This window comes from Protopterus annectens, chromosome 2.part0 (genome assembly GCF_019279795.1).
Source record: "Protopterus annectens isolate FY-2018-M chromosome 2.part0, PAN1.0, whole genome shotgun sequence".
Lineage (NCBI taxonomy): Eukaryota > Metazoa > Chordata > Ceratodontiformes > Protopteridae > Protopterus > Protopterus annectens.
In genome coordinates this window covers 249,275,194-249,299,839 of record NC_056728.1, presented here as the reverse complement: position 1 = coordinate 249,299,839, position 24,646 = coordinate 249,275,194, and the positions used below count along the sequence as shown (strand labels likewise).

Genomic DNA, 24,646 nt, shown 5'->3' with positions numbered 1-24,646 from the left:
TTCTCTATTCCTCCTGTCCTTCAACATATTTTGTCAAAGGGAGTAATAGAGCCAGTTCCTCCTTCCTAGTTTGGAAAAGGTTTTTATTTAAGAGTGGTTTGATGCCCAAAAAAGAACATGCCTGGAGATCAGCTCTGGATCTATCTGTCTTAAACTAATTGTGATAGTGCCCAAGTTCAAAATGCTGTCACTTCACAATGTTATCTCTTCTTCCTCATTTAACACTAGATTTAAAAGATGCTTATCACATCCATATTCATTCTGATTTCAGGCATTTCTTTAGGTTATGTATATCTGGATCACACAATCAGTTTTCTTATTACCCTTTGGAGTATCTGCTGTGCCAAGAGTGCTCACAGAGTGTCTAGCTCCAGTTACCACTCATTGCAGTCTACAGGATATCCACATTTCTCCATATTTAGATGACTGGATTATCTTTGCAGTGTCTTTTTCAGTGTCAGGAGTTTCTCTCTTGGGCAATCTGTTACACAGGCTGGGATTCCAAGAGAGCATTCAAAAGTCTTATTTGACTACCATCACACAGGATTGTTTTCTTCTGATGTTTGCTAGACACCTGAGTTCAAAGAGCCTTTTTCCAATGGAAAAATTAGGTCTGTTTCTAGGATTTCCCACTCAAGTATTTGGTCTCTGCAAGGGAATATCTCAGGAGTTATGGTCTCATGACATCTGTGTTTCTCATGATACCCCTGACAAGACTCCGCATGAGAAAGATACAACAGTATCTAAAGTTTCTTTGGTCCCACCACCTATTACCTATTCAAATCCCAGTTCTGGGATTAATCAGATCACTTGGTGGAGAAAGCAGATATTTCTAAATCCAGGTCTCCCCTTCTCCCTCCCCTTCTCTAAAGCAGTCAGTTACCACAGACACTTTGAAGTTTGCTTGGGGAGCAGTGTCAGGAAGGATAAAAGGGAAAGGTGTTTGGGGCACCATGGACAGATGCAAGCATATAGATATGAAAGAGCTGCTTGCTGTAATAAACGCAGTCAACTTCATGAATCATCTTTGGTCCCTTGGACCTCTTCAAGTTGTTACAGACAGTACCACAGTCATGTGGTGCATCAACAAGCAAGGGGGAACCAGGTACTACCCCTTTTGTAGATTATCCATGTTAGCGTGGAGTATAACTTTACCACACAGTATCACTCTAAAGGCATCGTACATTCATTCAGAACAAAATTGTTTGGCAGATAGGCTGAACAGGACAATGGCTGACTCTCACAAAGGGAAACCAGATCGGGGGCTCTTCCAGTATTTGATCCATCTTTGGGGAGTTCCTTAAGTAGACATCTTTACAGTCTCACAGAGAACCTCCCAAAACATTGTGGTGACTCCCTTCTGGCCCAGGCAACAGTGGATGTTGTTAGTGTTTTACTGTTGCAGTCATCACCTGTGGGTTATCCCTGTAGTAGCTGAGTCGATGTTTTTCTGCTTCGGTTGCTGTTGCATGTGACTGATGTCAGTTCGTCACTGCTACAAAGCAAGGCAGCCGATGCCATTACATCAGTCTTTCTTGCCCTAGAGCCCATAGCAGAAGCAGTTTGCAAGTGTGCCTGCCTTGACCTTCCCCTGGAACTCCCTCTTTGTGCACGCATTCCCTCCCCTGCCTTTTATCTCCAAGGGTACTGATCAAGATAAGGGAGGAGAGGCCAAAGGCCATCCTCATTTGTCCAGATTGGCCCAGGCAGCATTAGTACCCCTTACTGCACAGCCTGACATCTCAGCCTCCCAGGCAGCTTCCCCTCATCTCAGGCGGGGCGGGCAGAGATGCTGCACCCGGACTTGCAAACTCTCAAAATGACAGCATGGCTTATACCCTAAAAGCAAACAAGGGGCCCCTGTTAAGCAAACAGGTCCTAGATATTATCACAGAGGCCCAGCACCAGAAAATCTTACGCAGGAAAATGGAAAAGATTCTGCTCCTGGAACCAGTCCAGAGGGGGCAGTTCTCACATCCTTCCATCCCTCTTATCCTGGACTATCTAATGGCGTTACCAAATTCTAGCCTCTCCTTCTCTTCTGTTAACATCCATGCCTCAGCCATTTCAGCTCATTTCAATACAGATCCACCCCTGTTCTCACATCCTTTGATTAAGCAGTTCCTCAGAGGGGCTTCAAATATCAGACCTCCCAGAATGGCGCACACACCAGCCTGGGACCTGAATTATGTTTTGGAAAAACTAACCTTACCACCCTTTGAACCTGCTGCTTTAGCATAACTAAAATACCTCTCCTGGAAGACTGCTTTCCTGCTACCTATTACCTCAACCAGAAGGGTTTCAGAACTTCAGGCATTGATGGCCATTGAGCCCTTCATCATTTTCCATGCAGACAGGGTCTCCCTGAGGACTAACCCCTCCTTTATGCCCAAGGTGGTATCTGATGTGACTTTCAACCAGGCCATACATCTACCCACCTTCTTCCCTAACCCTCAAAACAAGGGGGAAAGAATTCTGCACTCACTAGACATGCACAAATGGCTCCGATACTACCTAGACCCTATTAAGGTCTTCAGGAAAGCAGACCAACTACTGGTCAGCTTTGCCCCAGGGGCAGAGGGGAAACCTATTTCCAAGCAAATCATCTACAAAGGGATATCACACTGCATCCATTTCTGCTACAGATTTCATGGGAAACCTCCCCCTAAGTCTATTCGCACCCATTCCACTAGGGCAGCCTCCACTTCCACAGCATTCCTGAGAGGAGTCCCCACCAGGGACATGTTGGAAGCGGACACCTGGACTTCTGTCCACACCTTTACTAAGCATTACCATTTTCCTCTTTTCTCTAAAGCTAGGGCAGGGTTTGCCAATGCAGTTCTGCAGGGGCATGCTGATCTAGGCCTAGGTCTATTACTAATTGTACCACCCTTATCCTCGGCTTTACAGGTGAAGATAGTGAACATAGTACAGTTGTGTACACTTACCATAAATGTAGATGTTCAAGTGTATTCACTGCTGCAGTCCTGGATTCCCTCCCTCCTTCCTCCTTATATCCTCTTTTCTTAGGGAGACATAAGCTTCTTATGGTGGCTTTTTGCCACCAGGTCATCCTTACCATATTTCCTTGGGCTCCTGACTGGTTAGGGCAAGAAATACTGATGTAATGACGTCTAACATCTACATTTATGGTAAGTGTACACAACTGTACTTTCTCCCTTTTGGAAATGTCTGGGGGCAACTACCACAAGCTTCCTCACAGAATGCATCTACTCACACAAGAACACAGGGGATTGATACATTCCTGACCCCAATCAACTTCAACTAACTACCTGGATGATGGGGTCTTAATCCCCTGTAGGCTTCTGTTTACTGTGCACATACAACAGGTACTGCTGGAGGTAATAGTCACTAGTATTTGTTTATATGATTTGTAATTTGGACTTCTTGTATTCTGTAGGACTGATTGTGTTTTTTTTTTTTTTTGTTGCTATTACCTAGGCCTTATTGGTAGTTATCAGAGCAGTTCACTTACCCAGTTGTCAAAGATTAAAAGTCAAGTTTTCTAATAAGAGAATGTATATTCCCTTTCTGCTAAGGTTTCCAGCATAATAGCTGGTAGGCTCAGTGGCTTCCTGGTTTCTCAGCCCCTTAGTGGCTCAGAAATTGTTTTGACTCTGCAGGAAGCTGCAGTCTTTCTGATTAACCAGCCAGCTCTCAATGTGACAGCTTCCTCATTCCTCCACTGGTAGATGGCGTGGTGCAGAAATCCCCCATCTCATCTTCTCTTTTTTTCCTCCTTTCCTCTGATGATGAGGGTTATCTAGAAAGTCAAATGACACAAGTCCAAAATCATTCTTGCAGCACTGTATTAGCCTTGGCTAAAATGCCTTACCCGCAACTACTGCACCCATCAGGAAACTCATTACTCACCCATCAGGTGAATCTCACTTGCATATTCTGTTCCTCTGCTTAACTTGCATGGCTTCTTCACTTCCAAGTGTAGGCATTAATCCATCTTTCACCAGAGGAGGACAAATGATTTTCTCTTCGTAGAAGCATAACATGCAGGCCTTTCAAGAAGTGAACCTTTTTTTATGTGGGCAACTTCAAAGGGAATTTTTTCTGCTGCCATTTGTTTGGTGTTACAGGTAACCTCAAACATTGTTTCCCAGATATTTTATCTAATCCAGATTTTAGTTATTCCTCCATTAAAAGTGGACTCAGCTGCAATACCAGGTTTTCAGGCAGGTTTTAATTCCTCATCAGTGGTTTCATTGAAGGTTAGCAAGACCTTCCACAAAGGCATATTCCCCTTGTGATCACTTCTGGTGCAGCCTTTGAATTTATAATTTGGAATGGAAAAGCTGACCTTTGTCACTGTTTGAAATCTGCAGCCTCTGAGTTTTAAAATGCCTTTTATTGAAAATGCATCTCTTTCACCTCTGCAAGAACAGTTTCTGAACTATGAGCTTTGTCATTTGAACTGCCATGTTTCGCTTTCCATGTAGCTTCTCTCTTTCTGTCTCTCTCTCCAGTAATCTGTCCTTTATGCCAAAAATTGTTACAGGTAACCTCAAGCAATGTATTCTTCATGTTGTGGCTTTTTCACAGTAATTAGTATTCCTGTAGCTGGCCGTATCTTCATCATTGTATGGGCATGCATCTTCAGATGAAATTCTTTGTTGTAAAGGTGCATAACCTTTTTCTCTTCCTTCATCACCAAAGGATTATTTCATCAGAGCAGTTGTCACATATTTTGCATTTTTTCCTGAAATACAACTGTACATGTTTGCAGCAGCCACTTTTTTCTTTAAACACATTCACAAGGTACAATAGACTGTGTATGATATGCAGTTCCTGGTTTTCCTCCGGATCTACAGTTATAAGGAGTATGTTCTCCTAGAGGAGACCTTGTATCTGGGTGTTGTGTCCTGCTGTTTACTGAGGATGGTTCTCCTCTTTCCAGATAAGAAAGTTATGTGTTTTGAGTAGAGCAGGTCCATTCTCCTCCTCCTTCATGGCATGGTAGGTTTAGAGATATAGTCATAGACACATTGGCATTTTGCATTGCTCACTTCAGATCTAGAGAGATTTGGCACTGAATATTTTACATGCAGAGCAGTCCTAACTATTGTCAGCTTTAGTCTTGTGATTCTTGAAGGACTACCTACTCAAACAGATTTGTCGTTACAGTAAGTAAAATAAAATGCTGCTATTGCTTTTGTTTTTTTTGTTTTTTTTTTTTTTTGGGGGGGGGGCTTTGCTCATCTTTTTCTTCAACATGGACCTTTGTTTTAAAAGATGTGGCTGAGGGAATAAAAACCATAACACAGCATAAGCACAGCCTTTCCATCCTGTTTTGGAAAGGAGCACAGTAGTTAAAACTGCCACCATTGTTGGACATTTATTGCAAATACCTTAAGAATATACCTCTCATCTCTCCAGATTTTTCCAGAATATCCAGAATTTTGCCTCATATTTTTGGTCTCTTCCTCCTAAGACTAGTGATTTTCTGTTGACTTCCAAGATGGCTGCACATTGAGTAACAGCTTAACTTTAGCTCTGCCAGTGTGAAAACAGAAACTCAACAGAGAAGGCCAGTAGACTTTTGTGTTTATGGGTACATTTCAGTAACCGGCTAGTTAAGTGTACTGTCTGGATGCAGGAAAAAAGAAATACAGAGCACCTGGAAAAATCAGCTACAAAACGTGATGAAGAAATGCTGACTGGGGAAGGTTCTGCAGCTGTTCAGCAAAACGCAGTGCAACCTCCAGAGTTCCAGTAACCTACAGAAAGATACAAGACAACTGCACACAGACGTGGTTAAAGTAAAGGAAACACTGATGAAGTATGTCAACACAAACAGAAGGCTGGAAAAAATGGAGGAGTTGGTAGTTGAAAGAGCACATCGTGTGTGCTCCAAATATTTCTATGAGAAAACAACCTAGACCTTTTAATAGTAAAGATGTAGTCCTACCAGCAGAAGGAGTTGATTCTAACAAAACTGTGGCAGTACTATATGCTAAAAGTGTGAGACGAGAGTGTTTGTGGAAAATGATTACTCAATGTACACCAGGCAGAAGAGGAGTAAATTCATTCCACTGTTCAGGGAGTGTCAAGAGACAGGTGTGAGATTCAAATTGCTGTACCCAGGTGTCTTCAAGGAATTCTTCCTTGGAGGGACAAAGTCATTATTATCATTATCTTCAGGAAAATCAATGAGCTGGTAGACTAACTCTTCAACTTGCTTTTACAGTTCTGTTCTGGTTTTGCAGATTTAGAAACACACCTCTTCCTAATTCACGTCTTCCAGTGGTTAGGTGCTCCAGAGATCAACATGTTTGTCACTTGGGAGAAGGCGGTTCTCCACACTTTATACTTTATTCAGAGAGCAAGAGAAAAATCAGTGGTTGCAGCCTCCATTCTGTGATCAGAGAGACTCCTAGTAAACCTGTCCAGATCTAATTACAATGTTAAGGAAAGACGGAATAAAATAATCCTCATCACTGTCAAGTGGCCAATTAAGGTAATGTTTTTGGGTTCTCAGGTCCCTAATGCTAGAGGAATTTCTTCTATTCTTAGACGGTGTCTTCCAGGAGTAGAATGATAGTTGGCTCCACCTGAATATCTGTGCCTGGTTCTTATCAGTCCCCTAATCCCATTACATTTCCCAAATGGAAATGTCTGATATGACTAAAGTTGATTGAGAGTATTACACTCCTCAGACATACTTTGCCAAGTGGAAATAGCTGTCCATCTGGTTAGATTGGTATCCCATGCTGCCCTAGTTAGTAACTTTGCATGCTGTCTTGACCTATCTTGGACACCTTTATGATGTGGTTTTCAGTTATTCCATGTACTGGTTGCATGTGATTGCTTTTTTTGCCCATCCAGACCACAAGGAGATGGAAGTATAGCTCAGTGCAGGTGCTCAAGCAGTTACTTAAATGGTCTTTATTGCTTTTGAAGAACCCCCCCCCTTCCCAATTTTCTTCTGTTTGGAATATGAAGATAGACTGATAAGGTTTACTCATCCTCTGCTTTAATTTTGGCTTTTGTAAAATATTTTTTTCTAGTGGGCATCACCTGTATTGTAGGATCTTGGAGCTTCAGATCTCATATTTAGGGAGTTGTATTTATCTTTCACAAGAATCAGGTGCTCCTTGGGATCAGCTGACATTAACTTCCAAAAGTGGTGTTAGAATTGTCCTTAGACCAATCAGCACTCCTCTGTGTTACCTTCTGATAGGGCATAAACTAGAAGAGGATGGGTGTTAACATCTTGGTGTACATCTGCAGTTTAGATTATACATGAAACAGATGCTCAAGTTTTGGAAAACTGCAGCTGTTTGTTTCCTTTGAGGTGCTGACAGTAACCTTGGAATATTAAAATGATGCTGCACCACCAGTGTCAACTAGCTGGCCTTTGCTCCCATGCTCAGGTCAGCTGAGCTTGTTTTTTCTTCTCCCAGTGTTTTGTGAATACAGTCCTATATCAAGCAGTAACTTGAAATGGGTGCCCTTCAGCTTTCCTTTCTACATTGATTGCTAACACCTAAATAGAACCAAAACAAGGACGCCAGCAGTAAAATAAAGGCCTTGATAATTTTCTAGTGCTGCTTGGAAATTTAATCACTTGAGGGAGCTATACAAATAACAGTGATAAGGGGGGAGATTAGGGTGGTCTTTCTTTTTCCAGAGCTTTACTTAACGATCCATGGGTTTCATAGCATTTATCTTCTAAAATCAGAATTTTCTCGAGAGGATTCGTGCCTCATATAGTGGCATTAGTGACGTGTTTGGCATTTTAAAATAGATAAAGTAAACTTCCATGTGTGGTACTACTGCTGTTCAACAAAGTGTATGCACTCCTTCAGAAGCGGAGCATGCTTTTTAAGATGAGCCCATCTGGTGTCCTTACATGCATAATTGCATTGTATTTTTTGTGTTTATTGCGTAACCCCCCCCCCCCAAAAAAAAAAAACGTAATGATTTGTTTCCTCATAGTGGGGGGTGGATGCTGATGTCTCACATTTGATTTTTGTACTCTGCACCCAATATAAACTACACTAATGTAAAGTCATGCTTTATTAAAACTTGCTTTGTTTCTTGGGCATCTTCTGTTGTCTCGCAGACAGAAAATAGCAACTTTTGATGGCACTGTGCATAAGGTAGAGGGACACACTTAGTCTTCTGTTTTAATATTGTTACATTTGTGTATTTTTCTTTGTGTATATTTGTCTGTGGAAATATTCACATTATACGTAACAGTGCTCAAAAGGTCATGGAGTATTCTGGGTTTACTGTGTGATTATGGTCATGGCTTGTAGTACTTTTGGGCAAATTAATAAATCTAACTATAACCTATTGATCTTACTATTTGAACATATCATCATAACTTAAACTAATAATTTTTTGGTAAATGTAAAATTATTTAAAATAATCCCGTGTCTTTATAACTGCGCATAAAAAATGTCCTCTGTAATTGCTAGACAATCGTATGTGAAATGTTTCCTGTTGCATTATCTTGCGTGATTGGTTTGTATTCAGTAGCTTTAGGGAGTCTAAAGTTTGTTCTTTCTTCTTTCTAGGTTCCGATGACCTGTCTGCCAAATTATGGGATGTGTGTACAGGGCAGTGCATCTATGGTATCCAAACACACACTTGTGCTGCAGTGAAGTTTGATGAACGGAAACTAGTGACTGGGTCCTTTGACAATACTATAGCTTGTTGGGACTGGAGCTCAGGGGCAAAAACACAGCACTTCCGGGGACACACAGGGGCAGGTGTGTCTGCTTAACTCTTCATATCTGAATTGTATACAAAGCTAGAAAAAGAGCTTTGATTAAAGAAAAAGACTTGGTAAATGTTAGGTTGAGGGATTCTGTATAGACTCTAAACAGAATGTCTCTAATTAGTTTGAATTGTCTTCTTCTGTACTCTGCCATCTGAAAAAATTACTGCTAATATTCAATTTTCAGGATGACCACACTTCCTATGGCCTATTGGCATTTCTGCACATGAGAAAGTTCCTAATTATTTTCCTTTGTTTACAGTGGCTGTTGCTCAGTCATTGAAGGAAAGTAGCCTGCATTCACTGCAGAAAGATGCTAGAAGAAAAATTGAGGTCTTAGCTGACAAAATACCAGTGTTGATCATAAGATATGAACAAAGGGCCTTCAGCAGCTTTATATGTATACATTTGTCCCCACTTATGACTTGGATGAATTGCAGTTAAGCTGTAAAGATGTAATACTAATAGTTGTTACTATTTTGGATGAAGCTGCCTTGCCAGTCATTGTGTTTGCCTGAACAAAGTCAGACTGGATCAAGGAAAGACATACACTTAAAAGACCATTCAAATGGTCCACACAGGTGAGGATGCTGCATATGAGGCTGAAAGACAGTGTAAGAGTAAGAACCCAGGTTGAAGTGCCCGGGGCTTGTCTGCTTTCTGAAGTCTGCTGTAACTGTGTTGACCACATTGTCCTGTCCATCACCTTTTCATGTATTGTAGTAAAGTGTAACTGAAGAAATAATTTTTAGAGAATTTCATTGTTGGGCAAGTACCGTGAGTTGTGTTGGCTATTAGACTGCCTTTCCACATTCCCTTGCCAGGGTCTCAACTGCACTTGCTTTTGATGCAACTTCCCGGCACTGGTGAGTTGTTTTCACCAACTTTGTCCACTACAGATTGACAATCTCATTCTTTTAAGGTTATCACCTATCTTTATACAAGACTATCCTTTTTTGGTCAATTGTGCCCTGCAAAAAAACATGAAAATGGTAAATGTCCTAAGTTTTTAGGACAAAACTGTTTTCTAAGTTTTCATTAATTGTTGCACAACACAATTATTTTGTGTATGAAACAGCATAAACAACTTAAGTTCTAAAAGAGTGAGTTTTTTATTTGACCAGAAATGTTTTGTACTGCTTGTGGGTATGGTTTGTCCAACAAAATCTCTCATTTCAGTAAAAAAAAAAAAATCCCACTTTGGGCATTAGATAAGGTGGCAACCCTACATCCCTTCCCTCCCTCCGTGTAAAGATCTGTTTCTTTAAGTTCTTTGTGGTGTTCTGATGCCAGCTCCCATTAATTTGGAGATTTTTTTTCTGTGCTTGTTGAATTTTGAACACTTGCAGGCTGAAATTTTCACTTGGGTAAATTACTGGTGCCAATATCCTCTTTATTTTTCCCTTCCTTGGTAGTCTTTTCCATTGCACAGGCACACCTCATTGTGCATTCCCAGTAATACTGTCTTCTGCACTGCTATATTCAGAGGAATATGCTGCAACAATTGCAGTTTCACAAGTTAATATAATTTTCAGTTCATTATATGCCATTTAGGAAGTAACACTAGAGATATGAGATGCATGCCAGAAGGAGTTACTTTTCAGACCTGCTTGAATACTTCTTTTTTTAGCAGAACCAGCTGTTGCCCTCATGCAAATGGTGATGTTGACTTTACTTTTTCAGTAGCTCTCCCCAGAAGGCTGGCATTTGGGGAAGCCCTCAGAATTATGAGGGGATCTATTCACTGGCCTGATCATCCTCCATCACTCACCTTAAAGGAGGTTCAGAGAGTAAGTTGTCAAGAACAATTCTTGAATCGTGGGCCACACTTTTCTCTGTGAGGCTCTTTTATGAGATGCCAGATTTAAAGATTGGAAGCATTTCTGATTCCAGAAGTTTGGACCCCCCCCCCAGGAATGCAGACACTGTCTTTGTGGGGATGAATCAAATTTGATGTCCCCTTAGAGAGCACTCTTAAGTATATAATTCTTGTTCATCTCTTCAGCCTTGCACACATTTGAATGACCTCTCAATTTCTTGATGTTTCCTTCTGAAAAAGAAACCTTATACTTAAAATCAGGATGGTAAAATGATGTATAGAGTATCCCCCCTTGATCGTTCATTAAATTACCTTTCCCCATTTGGTCCATCTTCAAATCTAACTGTTTTTTTAAGGCTAAGGAAAGTTTCTCTGCTACCTGAATTTCTTTGTTTAGCAAAATTTCTACGTTTGACTTTTGTGTACCCAGGTAGACATTAGATAATCTAGATTCAACAGCTTGTGCTGCTTCTACTGATGTTTGCCTTCATTATCATTCTCACCTACATGTATCTTTTCTTGGGGAGTTTTGACAACAAATCATGGATGCTTCTTTTCAAGGTGTGAGCTTTTTCAGTGATGCAGTGCCAGTTAGCAAGGAACTGAAAGAGGAGCAATCCCAGCAAACAGTTGAGAATATCTTTAACTTATTTTGTGAATCCTGCCCTTTCCTTCATGAGAACAAAGCCTCAGTGATTTCATAAGAAGAATTAAAAGACAAGCTACTATTTTCTGTTCACATTCCCTCTGCAAAATCTCAAGAGAGCTTTACTGTCTTGCAGCCCTCTCAGAATTTCTGGTTACCTTATGATTCTTTGTTTAGGACATGCTAAAATGGTTTAATGGCAGGTTTAGCAACTTTACAGATGAATGGGGCGAATTCTGCATAGACTTCTAAGCAAGACAAATTGTATGCCATTATTCTCTGGTGACAGTCAAGGAGCCTTCTTTATGGGTCATTTGCTGTGAAGGAAACTGGGGGCTCTGTTTTGGGCCCTCCTTTTCAAGGGCTAATCAAACCCATGCCTTGGGCAGTACACTATCATCCTTCAAACAGAATCTGGATGATTAGATGGGAACACAGAAATTCACCTAGGGATAAACTGGTCTAAACCTGCTGTAGACAGGTGGTACATCCTGAGTGTGGAAACTGGCAGTTGCCTTAAAAGTCCTATGAATTCTGACACCACCCAAGGAGCTTGTTGCTTTATGTCATTGTTTTGATCTCTTTGCAAAAGCTGCAGGGACTTAGATTTTCCCATACCTGGATAATGTGGTCTCCACTGCTCCATCATGTTAGGTTTTAACTCTTTCTAGAGATTTTGTTCTCAAAATCTTTCACTTTGTAGGTAACACTTTGCAAGGTTCACTGCATCAGTTGGCTTTGTCTCAGCTGCTGACATTAATTTTCTGTCATTTGGACAAGATACATTGCTGAGCATGTCTGCTTCAGCTGTGCCTCATCTTAGGGCTAATGGCACTAGCCATCCCAGAGGCATTTCACATAAGGGTGCTTCAGTGGAGAGTTGGAGTTCACTGGTCTCATAGTTCAGATGCTTTGTTCCACCAGATCATTATATCCAAGTCTCCAAATGTCATGGGTGGCATTAGACTTGTTTCTGTTATTAAAACCCTTTTCAGTTTTTCCATTTCAGGTGCCTTAGTCACTATACATACATTTGTCTTGTGGTCAAGGAATACTATAGCAGGCAAGAGTGTCTGGGCATCAGATTTCTATATTGTTGTCCTTCAGAAGAAAGCAGTTCTCGTGATGATGTCAGCAGAGGGTTGCCTAATGGTTAAGGTGTTCGCCTTACAAACACAAGGTGCAGGGTTTGATTCTCACAAGGGATAATTGGCTAGGCTTAAAATGGCTCACAAGGGCAGTTAGCTTAGTACGAACCTATGTACTTCAGGGCTCCCTTTTCAGTCAGACATTATGGAATTAGGGCACTGATTGGGTGTATTAATAAGCAGGTGGTGGGATGTCATCTTAACCTCTATGCTAAGAGGACCTGAGGCTCTGGAGTTGGGCTGTTCTGTTCATCTTCTTGTGGTGGCCAGTTCCTTTACTGGCAGACTGAGTGTTGCCTTTTAATGATCCACAGACAGCCCCTGTTTCACACAGTGACCTGTAAGCTGTTTTGCCAATGCAGCAAGCCTCATTGTGATCTAGGTCCATCTCAAATGAATGAAAAGTGCAGCAACTATTTTTCCTTAATTCCAGGAATGTCCTTGTCCTCAAATTTCCCTGTGGACTCCATTCATGGTTCTTTTGACGAGGTTCATCTAGATTACCTTGCATTTGCCATGTATTCTGAATAAGCCATATGGTTTCAGTCTACCAAAATGGTATTAACCCACCCTTATACACATCTGTGCTCATGGCTTAGCTTCTGCAGTTCCAGTACTTGCCCGTAACCTTTCATTGACTGAATGACTAGTATGTATCATCACATCTTTGGGGGGGGGGGAGACAGGGTCATAGATTCATTTATCCTTGTAGGCATTAAGTAGAGGGCTAGGTCCCTTTATTAGCTCCAGTACCTTTTGTACTGGATTGTTAACATTCCTCAGTTTGTTGAGTCAGGGCTCAGCTAAGCTTCCTTCAAAGTCCATCTCACTGCTGTTTCAAATTGCCATACAGACTTAGACTGTTCTTTCCTGACATCACTTAGCGTATGTTGTGACGACTGTGCCCTGGCTCAGCAATCAAGGAGCCTCAATCCTCACCACTAACACCAGGGAGGTAGTCTCCTAGAAGAGGAAAGGATAACAAATATTCACAGTAAAGTGCAATTTCCCTTAAGTGCACACAGAGATCACAGTCAGTCTGGAGCTGGTTGCTCTCTTGCTCTCCAGGTTCCCAATAAGACTCCCCACTGGCACAGCTATAGGGTCGAGATCTCAGCCTAGCTGGCAAGCTAACCTACAGTACCCTCTCTGTCCAACCAGTGCTTTGTGTCCCTGCCCAGGTAGCTGACACACCACATGCACTTTGAGATAAGTATTTATACAACTTCACAGACACTCCTGGGAAAGGCTGACACAGATTCTGCAGCTGTGCCCCTTTACCCAGACTATACAGTAGTAATTACTGCCACCACCAGCTTAATAATTTATCAGCTACCCAAAGGCCCTTGAAAGGGTGTCCCAATTATTACTGTGCAATATTATTACCCAATTGGTAATGTGACTATTCAGTCTAAGACTTATTAGAGTGGCCTGTTACGATAACCTCTATAAATATGCAGTGTACTCTAGAGCCTACTTCTCTACACAAACCAGCCACAGGTAAAGGTTTTCAAAATATTTAATAATAAATAATTAAAACACAAGACAATACTACTACACCACAGAGATATCTTAAGAGTTCAGAGATCACACAGAAACGTAAAATAATACAGTAGGACAGGTCTGATGTCAAAGAAAATCACTTAATCTAACTTTCTAATCTTTAGCTAATCTTAAGAGAAAACACAATGCTGTAATCCTACTTACATACATAAAGAGCATAAGCAGAACTGGGGTTGTTGATGGTCCAAGACAAAATGCTTTCAGTCTTTCACTGAACAATAGTTTTTAAAACACTAACAAAACAGCTGTGCTAAGGCCCTCCCAAATTACATCATTTTGACACTTAGGTTTTCCCAGTATTCACATTACATCATCTTGACACTTAGTCTGGAGTTCCCAGGCAAGCAAACAGCATTATTTAGCAAGCTAACACCTGTCAGGAAACTACAGCAATAAAAGACATTTCATATGTATACTCTAACAATTATTCCTTAAGTTAAGACAATAGAAAGAATGTGTTCAGCCAGACGCTTCGGCACCACTTTTTTAGATAATTGTAACTTCAAAGAACATTTGAAATGCTTGGCTTGATTTTCCTTACAGCAGATGGCAATGTTGCAACAATCTTGAAGTTCACATTTTACAGTGTTTTCTTTCATTTAAAAACACAAGCCTGTATTTTACATTTATTTATACAAATGATAAAATTATGTATCAAATTCTGTTTGACTAGGCTAGCATCCTTCACCCATCTTTCCCCAATCTTCACATATGTAAAGCTTTTCTAAAGGGCACCTTTTCTGGAATTGCCATTTCATAGGTAAGGCACTAGGCTATTGCCTAAGGGCCTAAGTAAGCCTAGCTAACAAGGTTCCCTGGCTTATGCCACCCAAGAAAGTTATTTTCCTTTGCCCCTCCCAAGCAGAGCCACAGAAGTGATCCCCGGGGTGTATTTCCTATTTCCCATCCACTCGTCAATATTTTTCTTGAAGAGTGCTAATGAGGAACTTTGCTTGACATAGATTGGTAGCTTGTTCCAGAGTATGGGAAGTCCCTGGGACAGGAATCTATCCCTCTAGCATGTCCTGTTTATTGTGGTGACAAGGTTTAGGTCCCTAGAGCATGTAGCTCGGAGGGATTGGGATTTCTTTGTGTAGCATATCCAACAGCTCTTGGTTTGACATAGCTTTGTGTGTTAGGCAGAGATCACCTCAGAGTAGGTGATATGCTACAGAGTAAAGCTGGAGTTTTTTGAGACAGTCAGTGTAGGGCATCTGTTTGAGGCCAGTAATCCTCTTTGTGGGGTACTTCTGTGGCCTTTCCAGCTGCTGCAGATGTCTTGTGAGGTACAATCCAAAAGGGGCATTGTACTCTATAATGGGTCTAATGAGTGTCGAGTAGAGGGGAACACTGACCTCTTTTTTTCCTGGATGAGAACCCTTTTGTGATGAGGTGTGCCATGTAGAAGGATTTCCTGACTACTGTGGCAATGTGATTATCAAAGGAGAGACTAGTGTCCACCTGGGTCCCAAGGTCTCTTTATCACACATTTGGCGTTAAGTGGACTGCCGCCTATGTGGTAGATCATGGGTACTGAGTTTTTACCAAAGGAAATGACAGTACACTTTTTGGCATTGAGCTTGAAGCCATGGCTCTGACACCAGGCATCTGTCTCAGTGAGGCCCTTCTGTAGGATGTCCACATCATTTGGGGACTCTACTATGGCTCCTAGTTTACAGTCATCTGTGAACTTTGTTAGCCAAAGGCCTTCTGTGTTGGCCTGTACTTCAGAGAAGTAGTTACCAAACAGAAGAGGTCCCAAGACTGAACCTGTGGTTCTCCACTTGTTACTGGTTTGAAGTCAGATTTGGAGTCTGCAACTTTTATAGTGTGGGTTCTGTCAGTTGGCAACCCCATCTTGTGACGTAGGGATTTATACCTAGTTTAGTGAGTTTAGCTATAATTCCAGAATGGGGGATGGTGTCGAAAGTCTTGGCGAGGTCAAGATAGGCTGTGTGAACCACCTTACCCTCATCTACGGCTTTGGTGACTGCCTCAAAGAAGTCGATTAGGTTCAGGAGGCATGATCTGCCTTTCACAAATCCGAATTGGGTGGGGTCCAGAGTTTGGAGGCTACCAATGTCTTTGTTTATGAGTTGTGTGATGATACATTCCATGGCCTTACAGACCAGGCTCGTCAGGCTAATAGGGCGATAGTTCCCGGGATCACTGGTGGCTCCCCCTTTGTGGAGTGGGATAACTGTTGCTGTGCACCATTCGGTGGGCACAAAGCCTGACGTGAGGCTATGATTGAACATGGTGCTTAGGTGGGGAGCCAGTTTGTTCTGAAGTTCGTGTAAAACACAGTCTGGGATGTTGTCTGGTCCCATGGATGCTGTGTTTTTGGCTTTAGAGAGTCCAGCTTTTACCTGCGTAGTTGTGATTACAGGGACTCTGCATTCTTCCTGTATTGATATGGGCCCTTTAGGGGGTGAGAGGGGGGTAAAGTTAGCACTGAACCTATCTGCCAGGATGTTGGCAATATCAGTCGGTTCTGTAATTTTCATGCCGTTGTGCTGTAACTCGGACCAGATCTGGGTGTTCCCATTGAGATTCTTGACATAGCTATAGAATGCTTTGTGGTTGTCCCTAGAATCAGTGGCGATTTTGTTTTTGTAGCTAGCTTTGGAGGATCTTATAAGGTATCTCAGCTTCTTACTGAGGCTGACCAGGGAGCTCTTCCACTCATGGGATTTTACTCTCTTTTGCAACAGCTTCCTCCTTCTGTTGTAGAGTTTGTTTATGGCACGGGACCACCAGATTGTCTTCCTTTTTTTGGAGGATAGCGTCTTGGTTCTGTTTGGGATAGCACGATCCATGCACTCGTATAAGTGCTTATTTAGTGCATCTGTGTAGGATTCAGCAGTCGTAACTGTATTGTCCATCTGCATGGGTGTCATGAAGTTTGCCACTTCTGTCTTAAGAAGCATGAAGTTGGCTTTGGAGAAATGTTTTACCGTGGTTTCCTTAATGGGGGGTGGGAACGGGATGTGGATATCTAGGGTGAGTAGCTTATGGTCGGATCTGACCAACTAGGAGTTGACTTCAGGTATGGAACACCGATCACTCATGTTGGTAATGACTAGGTCTAGGATATTGTTACCCCTGGTTGGCGTGTGGATAAGTTGATCCAGGGCATTGGAATTTATGAATTCCAGAAGGCATTGAGCGAAGGAGTTGGTACACGAGTAGTTTTTCCATTTAATGGTGGGGTAGTTGAAATTGCCCATTATTAGTGTGTTTGGTTGAACCCTAATATTTTCCAGTTTATCAAGAAAAGAGGAGTGGGAATCATGGGGCATGGTGGGGGATCTGTAGCAAGCTAAAATTTGGATTGCAGTTTTGGCCAGAGTTAGTTGCATTTGGATAACCTCGGATGCATTATGCTGAGCAACTAGGCTGGAGGTGTGGATATCCTTAATGAATATGGACACACCTCCGCCTTTGTTGTTCCGGTCCAGGTTAGGTGGCTGACAAATGTGGTATGAGTTATAGCCTGGTAATGCAGGGGTGCTCTTTGGAGCCTTGAACCAGGTCTCAGTCACTGTACAGATATCAATGTTCTCCATTTTAAGGAGTGCCTCGAGGGTGTGCATTTTGAGATTTTGGCTTGTATCATTGCCCTCAGTTTTTGCTTGCCTGTTCCTGTTATGGTGGTGAATTTGTTATTTCAACCGTGCCTAAAAAAGGCACTATAGGGGTGGCAAGAGCCTTAGCCAGTATCCATAATCCCAGGGGTGACGGGTGCAGGCCATCTCTGTCAAAGCATCTCGGTCTGTCAACCATGTTGCCCCAGGCAGACAGATACTGTATCCCCTTAGAATGACACCAGAAGCTTAGCCAATTGTTGAAGTCAAGTCATTTTGTCCTTGTACTACGGTATTGTTTTGGGCGATGGCAGGATATTATTCAGGGCTAGGGTCATACCTGCCTGGGCTACAAGATCGGAGAGCTCTTCCATGTCTCTCTTCATGTAGTCCAGGGAGGTATGTCTCAGGTCATTCACACCAACATGGGCAATGACAGGTCATTCCACAACAAGTACAAATATGACTCTAAGTGCTTGGGTTATGTGACGGATCCTGGCACCCGACAGTAACCTTCTCCTTGTTTAGCCTGGTGAGTGGGACATCACTGTGCCTGACTATAGAGTCACCTATGACTAGTGTGTTGGGTATGTTGTTTTGCCTTATGGGTTGTGGTTGAGTGGTACACCAAGTCTGTGAGATATGTATCATTTGTGTTGTGTTGGGGGGGTGAAGGTTGCTTGCATTTCTGCTTTGGAGGTCTCTGTTGCTTGAGTAGATTATTATTGAGAGCCTCCACAAATGTTTTTGTGTTTCTGTGTGTGGATTTTGGTGGTGTAAGTTTAGTGGGACTGTGTGATGAGTGTGGTGTGGTGCAAGTGTTTACCTTCTCCTCTTGACTGTCAAGTTCAGTCTTGGTTAGAGAGAGCTTTACCTCCAGTTTGGCTAGATAAGCGCATCTCTCACAGGTTGTAGTGTCGGGTGGGAGGAGGAGAGGGTTGTCTGTGTACATGAGGCAAGTGTTACATTGCCCCAAGATGCCCAGATTCATCAGATAGACAGGAGAGAACACTGGGAGCTAACCCTTGGACATGCCTGAATAGAAAACTATTTTCCTCTAGACAAGTGAGGAAAGTGAGTACAAGAGCTGATGTTCATCGTGTTACCCTGCTGCAGTCATCACACTTGAGTTATCCTGTCGTCAGGCGGTCCCGCAGTCGGCCTGAATTCCAAAGTCTTGGTCCGGCGTCGGTTGCTGTCACTTCTTCCCTGACGTCAGTGCACCAGGGGTATATAAGAGGCATCCAATGCCATTTTCTTCAGTCTTTCTTGCCGCGCGGTGCCTGAAGCAGAAGCAGTTCGCAAGTGCCGGCCGGCCGACACCTGAGATTTTCTAATCGAATTTCAGTCTGAAGTCTTCAAAGCTAAGTACCCTGTTGGGGAACCTTTTCTTGCCTCAGTCCGATGTCAGAAAAAGTTAACAATTGCATTTCTTGTGGGAAGCAAATACCTCATAAGGACTTTCATTCGTATTGTATACCTTGCCTAGGCCCAGACCACGATGTCACTGGTTGTCGGTTTTGTGCTAGGTTCAATAAGCGAACTATAAAGCGACACTGATTTCGCACGACACTACTTCGGTAGGAAATTTAATTACACTATGCCGTCGGAGCAACCGAGTACCAGCATGCATAAAAACCGCAAAGATAAAGACAGGCAGCCTAGATCCAAGCCAGACTCCGAGGCCTCGGCTGGGCTGGTCGCCGGTTCTCCGGTTTTCAGTGAGGCGCCTACGCAGCCCCTGGCGACCCGCAGAATTGGAACCCCAGACCGCTTTGGATTCTCAAGCAGAGAGTTCTAGGCCGACGCAGCCATTTTCTTTAGGCCCTACTGACGACATTGCAGAAGGAGAAGCCGGTGCTGTGGAAACACCTTCGGTTTCAGAAGGTGTCTTCAGACCGACTACTCTCACCATAAAATCTTATGCTAAGCTTAAGACTCCTCTAAAACCAAAAAAGACTGCACATCAGTCTCCAGTTCAAGGCCCCATGCCTAAGAAACAGATGCTTAAAATGCCCCCCCCCCCCCCCCCCCGACAAAAGGCCTAGACAAGAGGAGGATTATGCCTCCTCTGATAAAGTGTCTATTTCCTCAGGCTCCTTTGAGGAACAGGATTACTCCTTTCCCCCTTATGAAGATTCTGATGCTGAAGATTCTATTCCCTTAGCTTCTCCCCCTGAAGACTATTCCTTTGGGGAAACCTTACATACCATGAGGGAACATTTCCACTGGGAAGGTCAGGACTACTCCGACTCAAAGAAAAGGCTCCCGAGACTTTATTTTACTGCCCCAGCACAGACCACTTGCTATCCCTCCAGTTTTAGACATTGTGGATAATGTTTACTTAGAATCTAGTCTAAATCCAGATTCTCTGCCTCCTGCTCCAGCCAAACCAGATAGATATTATAGAGTGCCTGACTCACACAAATTCCTTTACAAAAGTCCTGTTGCTGACCCAGAGACAATCTCCCAGGGTCCCAAAGGGGCTAAGGCTTCTATGGCTAAAAATCCTGTACCCTCTGAAAGGGACTCCAGAGCACTAGATAGGTGGGGGACGAAGGTTTACACCTCAGCTACTCTAGCTATGAGAGCACTTAATTGTCAATTTCACATGCTTAAATATCAGCAATTCCTAATGTCTCAAATGAAACAAAAGATGAGCACGCACCCTCAACAGTCTGAATTCAAGGAAATGCAGGATCTGTTGCATGCAGCTGAACAGGTGGGCAAACATACTTTACAATGTGGATTTGATTCCTTGGAAGCTTCCAGTAGAGCAGCTGTTACTGGGTCTGTTATACGTAGGCATGCTTGGTTAAAGGAGCAAACTCTGCCTGATCATGTTAAAGCAAAGTTACTAGATGCACCCTTACAGCAGGATGTCTTATTTGGGGTTAAAGCAGAAGAGGTTTTAAAGAAAATGGAGGATAAGGCAAAATCTATGCAGACGGTCAAAGATTTCTTACAGGTACAACCCCCACGCTTCAGCAGAAATTGGCCAACAAAAAATTGGTCCTTTCCAGCTTCTGACAGACCACAGAGGGGTAAATACAGGCGCCCAAGGGGCAGAGGACAAGCACAAATCCCTTACAAACCTCGCCAATGGGGCACTGCAACACAGAAGGGAGGAGAAGACAGGTCCCAAACTACTAGAAGGCAAACACAATGACTTAAACCTCAAACTGCCGAGCAAAACTCTCTTGGCAGCTCCCTTGGGAGGAAAAATTAGTATTTTTTAGACAACTGGCGCATCGTCACAAAGGACAAATGGGTCCTAGACATTATCTCACAAGGATACAGATTCCATTTCCACACCTTGCCAAAGATAAAAGGAATGCCAAACCTGCCACAAAATCAATGGGCAGAGGCACAAAAACAAATTACAGCTGTCATGGGCATGAGAGCCATTCAACTGGTACCTACACAAGAGCAAGGCCAAGGATTTTACTCAAGGCTCTTTCTAGTCCCCAGAAAGGACAATGCTTGGAGACCCATTCTGGACCTTTCAATTCTAAACACCTTCTTGCAAGTACCCAAATTCAACATGCTAACACTACAGCAGCTTCTTCACATGTTGGGCAAGAAAGCTTGGCTAGTAACGTTGGACCTCAAGGAAGCATACCTGCATGTCCCTATCAGACAAAATTGAAGAAGATACCTCCGTTTCATTGCAGGTTCAACCCATTACCAATTCTCTGCACTGCCCTTTGGCTTATCTACTGCACCCAGGGTCTTCACAAAATGCCTGGCACCAGTAATTGCATACTGCAGACAAAGAGGAATTCAAATATACCCATACCTGGACGACTGTCTCATCCAAGCAGAAAGCAAGGACATTCTCTTACAACATCTGGCTTTTGTAAAACACCTTCTAAGTTGCCTAGGGTTCACAGTAAACAAAAAGAAATCAAAACTAGTGCCCTCACAAAATATGACATTCCTGGGTGCCAGCTTGAATACAACAGCCCAGATGGCTTATCTGACGCCAGACAAACAACTACAACTAACTTAATACTTCAAAACAATGGCAACAAGGACCCAACTCCCTGCAAGAAAAATTCTGCAGGCCTTGGGCTTCATGGCATCTTGCATACTACTAATACCATTTGCAAAACTGCATATGAGGAAATTACAATGGTACCTAAAAAGCGTATGGACTCAACACAGCCACAGCTTGGAAACAATGATACCTCTCATTCCCTGCCTTCAACAGGAGTTTCTATGGTGGTCACAGGCATGTCACCTCAACAAGGGTCAGCCTTTCACCTTACCCCCAGCCAGGCAAACTATGACAACAGATGCATTGGACTATGCCTGGGGGGGGGGGGGGCACACATGGCAGGATGGTGCGTTCAAGGCATATGGACTGCAGATCAAAGGAATCTGCACATCAATCAAAAAGCAATGCTAGCTGTACAGAATGCCCTGACAGCCTTCAAGGACCTCTTACATCCAGGACAGCTTACAATAAGGACAGACTGTATAATTTTCTAAGATGTTGCTTGGACAAAAGGTAAGCTTACAGTGCCCAAATGGTTTTCTCACTACATCTAGATTTGTCAAACATGCTGCAAGTCTCTCAGTTCGGTACCTAGTGCATTTTCCACTGCAGCAGCTGCTACTTTTGCAGCCTTCTTTAGGAATGCAGCTTTGGATATTTTTAGCAGTTACCTGGTCTTCTTCTAATACCTTTGCAATAATTATTTTAGCTTTATCCTAATTGGTGCCCAATGCTCAGCACTTCTTTCCTGACTGTATTCTTAAGGTTTATGTAACAATTAAGCCAGATATTCATTGTTTATGTAACAATGATGTCTGTTGTATTGCTTTAACACTGTAAGTTGCCATTGCCATTTTTCTTGAGTTGTGACAGAAAAGGGCCCATACACCAGTCCACTTAACGAGTTTATAAAGTTTAAATAAGTAAACAAACAAACACAGCATAAACAGAATGTGAAGCTCTCGTCTAGGCCTTCTTTTGGAGCCACTGTTACAGGGATTGTTCCTGTAGTGATACCCACCCATGAAGATTTCTTTGATACTTTGTTCTTCTGTTATGGAGGATGGACAGCCTTTTGTCAGATACAAAAGTTGTGTACTTGCCATAATAGTAGATGTGTAAGAAATAGGTGTGTCTCTCATAACCTACCCATCCATCTTCCCTGATCCAAACCTTGCCAGTCTGGAGTTTCTTCCTTATCCTGATTCTCTGACACACTTTAGCACATATACCAGAGATTTGAGTACATTATGGGATAGGGCACAACTGAGAAGCCTGGAAATGTTTTGTCTAGCTAACGGTCCATTCTAATGCCTATATCTTTTGTACTGCTGTAATACAGGGCTGACTTGCCCCTTACAGATTTGTTATTGCATTAAGTATATAACTTTTGTTTCTTTTGCCAAAGGTGACCCAGTAGTATAATTAAACTAACTTAGATTGTGTATATAGGTAGTGATGAAGGGATTTATTTAATTTAGTTGTATGTTTGTTGACAGGTCATGTAAGCTGATTCTTATTTTTAATTTTCATTTATAACATGCATGTATATAGCATGACAACATGCATGTACAGTAGTCTGCTGCTTTTTTAATTGGAGTTTAATATGTAGCAAACTGTCTTGGTGCCTAGTGAAATGTATAATGTGTTAGTGTGACATCCTTTTGAAGTTGTACTGATACTCACATTTACAACAGTGTATGTATGTACAAAGTTGTGTATACAGCACTGATTAGTAATGTTTAACATCAGCTATTCAGTAAGCTTTAGGGATATGATGACATGGTTTGTTAACAGTGTAATTAGAAAGAAGTTAATGTATTTTGGAAGTAGGTAGTTCCTCCTAAATATGTAGATACTAAATTTGAATCTGATATTGTCAATCCTGCATAAGCTGACTGAGATTTCCTTTCAACTACTCCGAGCTCTGCTGTTTATATCTCCAGCTGTCTTGGGGACGTTCATAAACCTCCTGTTTGTGCTTCTACGAGGCTAGGAGAGCATATGTAATCCCTGTGCCCACCAGCTTTTTTTTTTCTGACACATGCACAGTTTGGATTTTGAATCCAATAGCTGTTTTAGAAAGACTCCAGTATTTGACACTTAAATAAAGGGTACCATCAAAGTGCTCTTGTGGCTGCCTGAGCATAACCCATGACCTGCAACAATGGTTGGGCAAAGCATGGCTCAACCATATGATGTGATGGGGAAGGAAGAAGCTGTGAAGATAGGTGAAGGCTGCCAGCCTAGCCAGATAGAATTTTGTAGATACTTCTGTCATTTGTAAATATTAATATAAGCCACAGGCTTGTTCTCTTAAATGGGAAAAAAATGTGTTAAATGTGGAACTGCAAAAATGTAACAGTGCAGTTTGCTGTAACAAAACTAATAAGTAAATTATTTGATGTCAAAACTTGGAGCCAGTATGTCTGGATGAAGGAATTCTGGCTATTGTCTTGAGACCAGAGTTAATTGCTAGAATTTGCATGTATAAAAATGCTTTTATTGTTCTGGCTTCCTGACCAGCTGCAAGATCTAGGGCTATTAACCTGAGAGAGTCTGTTAGCCTGGGAACCACAAAGCAATGGTGTAATCTGACATGAATCAGTGGTACTGTGCTATCAATTTAAGGACAGAAAGAATGAGAGCATTAGAGCATTTGACTTGAGAACATCAACTCACCAGATCTCTGCTTGTGTCTAGATGTAAAGAGGATTTTAGTATTGTGTTTTCTCTTAGATATAGCTAGGAAATAGGAAGATTAGTCTAGTTTGTTTTTCTGTGATGTCAGAACATTTGCTACTGTGTTATTTTAAGTATTTTTCTGTGATCTCTGAACTCTTGACTAGCACTATGTAGTAAGAAGTATTGTCTTATGTTTTTATTATTTATTATTAAAGATTTTTAAGCCTTTTAACTGTGGCTGGTTTGTGTAGAGATAATTTAAGCTCTAATAGTACATTGCATGTATATAGTGATACTGTACCAAGTCACTCCAAGTAAGTCTTGACTGGTTGCACTTACCATTTGGATAATAATATTGCACAGTAATAATTGGACACCCTTCATAAGGGCCTTTGAGTAGCTGATAAATATTAGCTGGGTGATGGCAGTGATTTCTACCA

The 24,646-nt window shown here is 42.1% G+C and overlaps 1 protein-coding gene across 2 annotated transcripts in view; it reads left to right on the top strand.

Moving 5' to 3' along the window:
• Nucleotides 1-24,646, top strand: part of FBXW2 (F-box and WD repeat domain containing 2) — a 513,384-nt gene that overhangs the window by 224,769 nt on the left and 263,969 nt on the right. For both annotated transcript variants that reach the window (XM_044060728.1, XM_044060727.1), the window contains exon 3: nt 8,556-8,750. In XM_044060728.1, the coding sequence (XP_043916663.1) occupies nt 8,556-8,750 (195 nt within the window). The remainder of the gene's footprint in view (nt 1-8,555; nt 8,751-24,646) is intronic.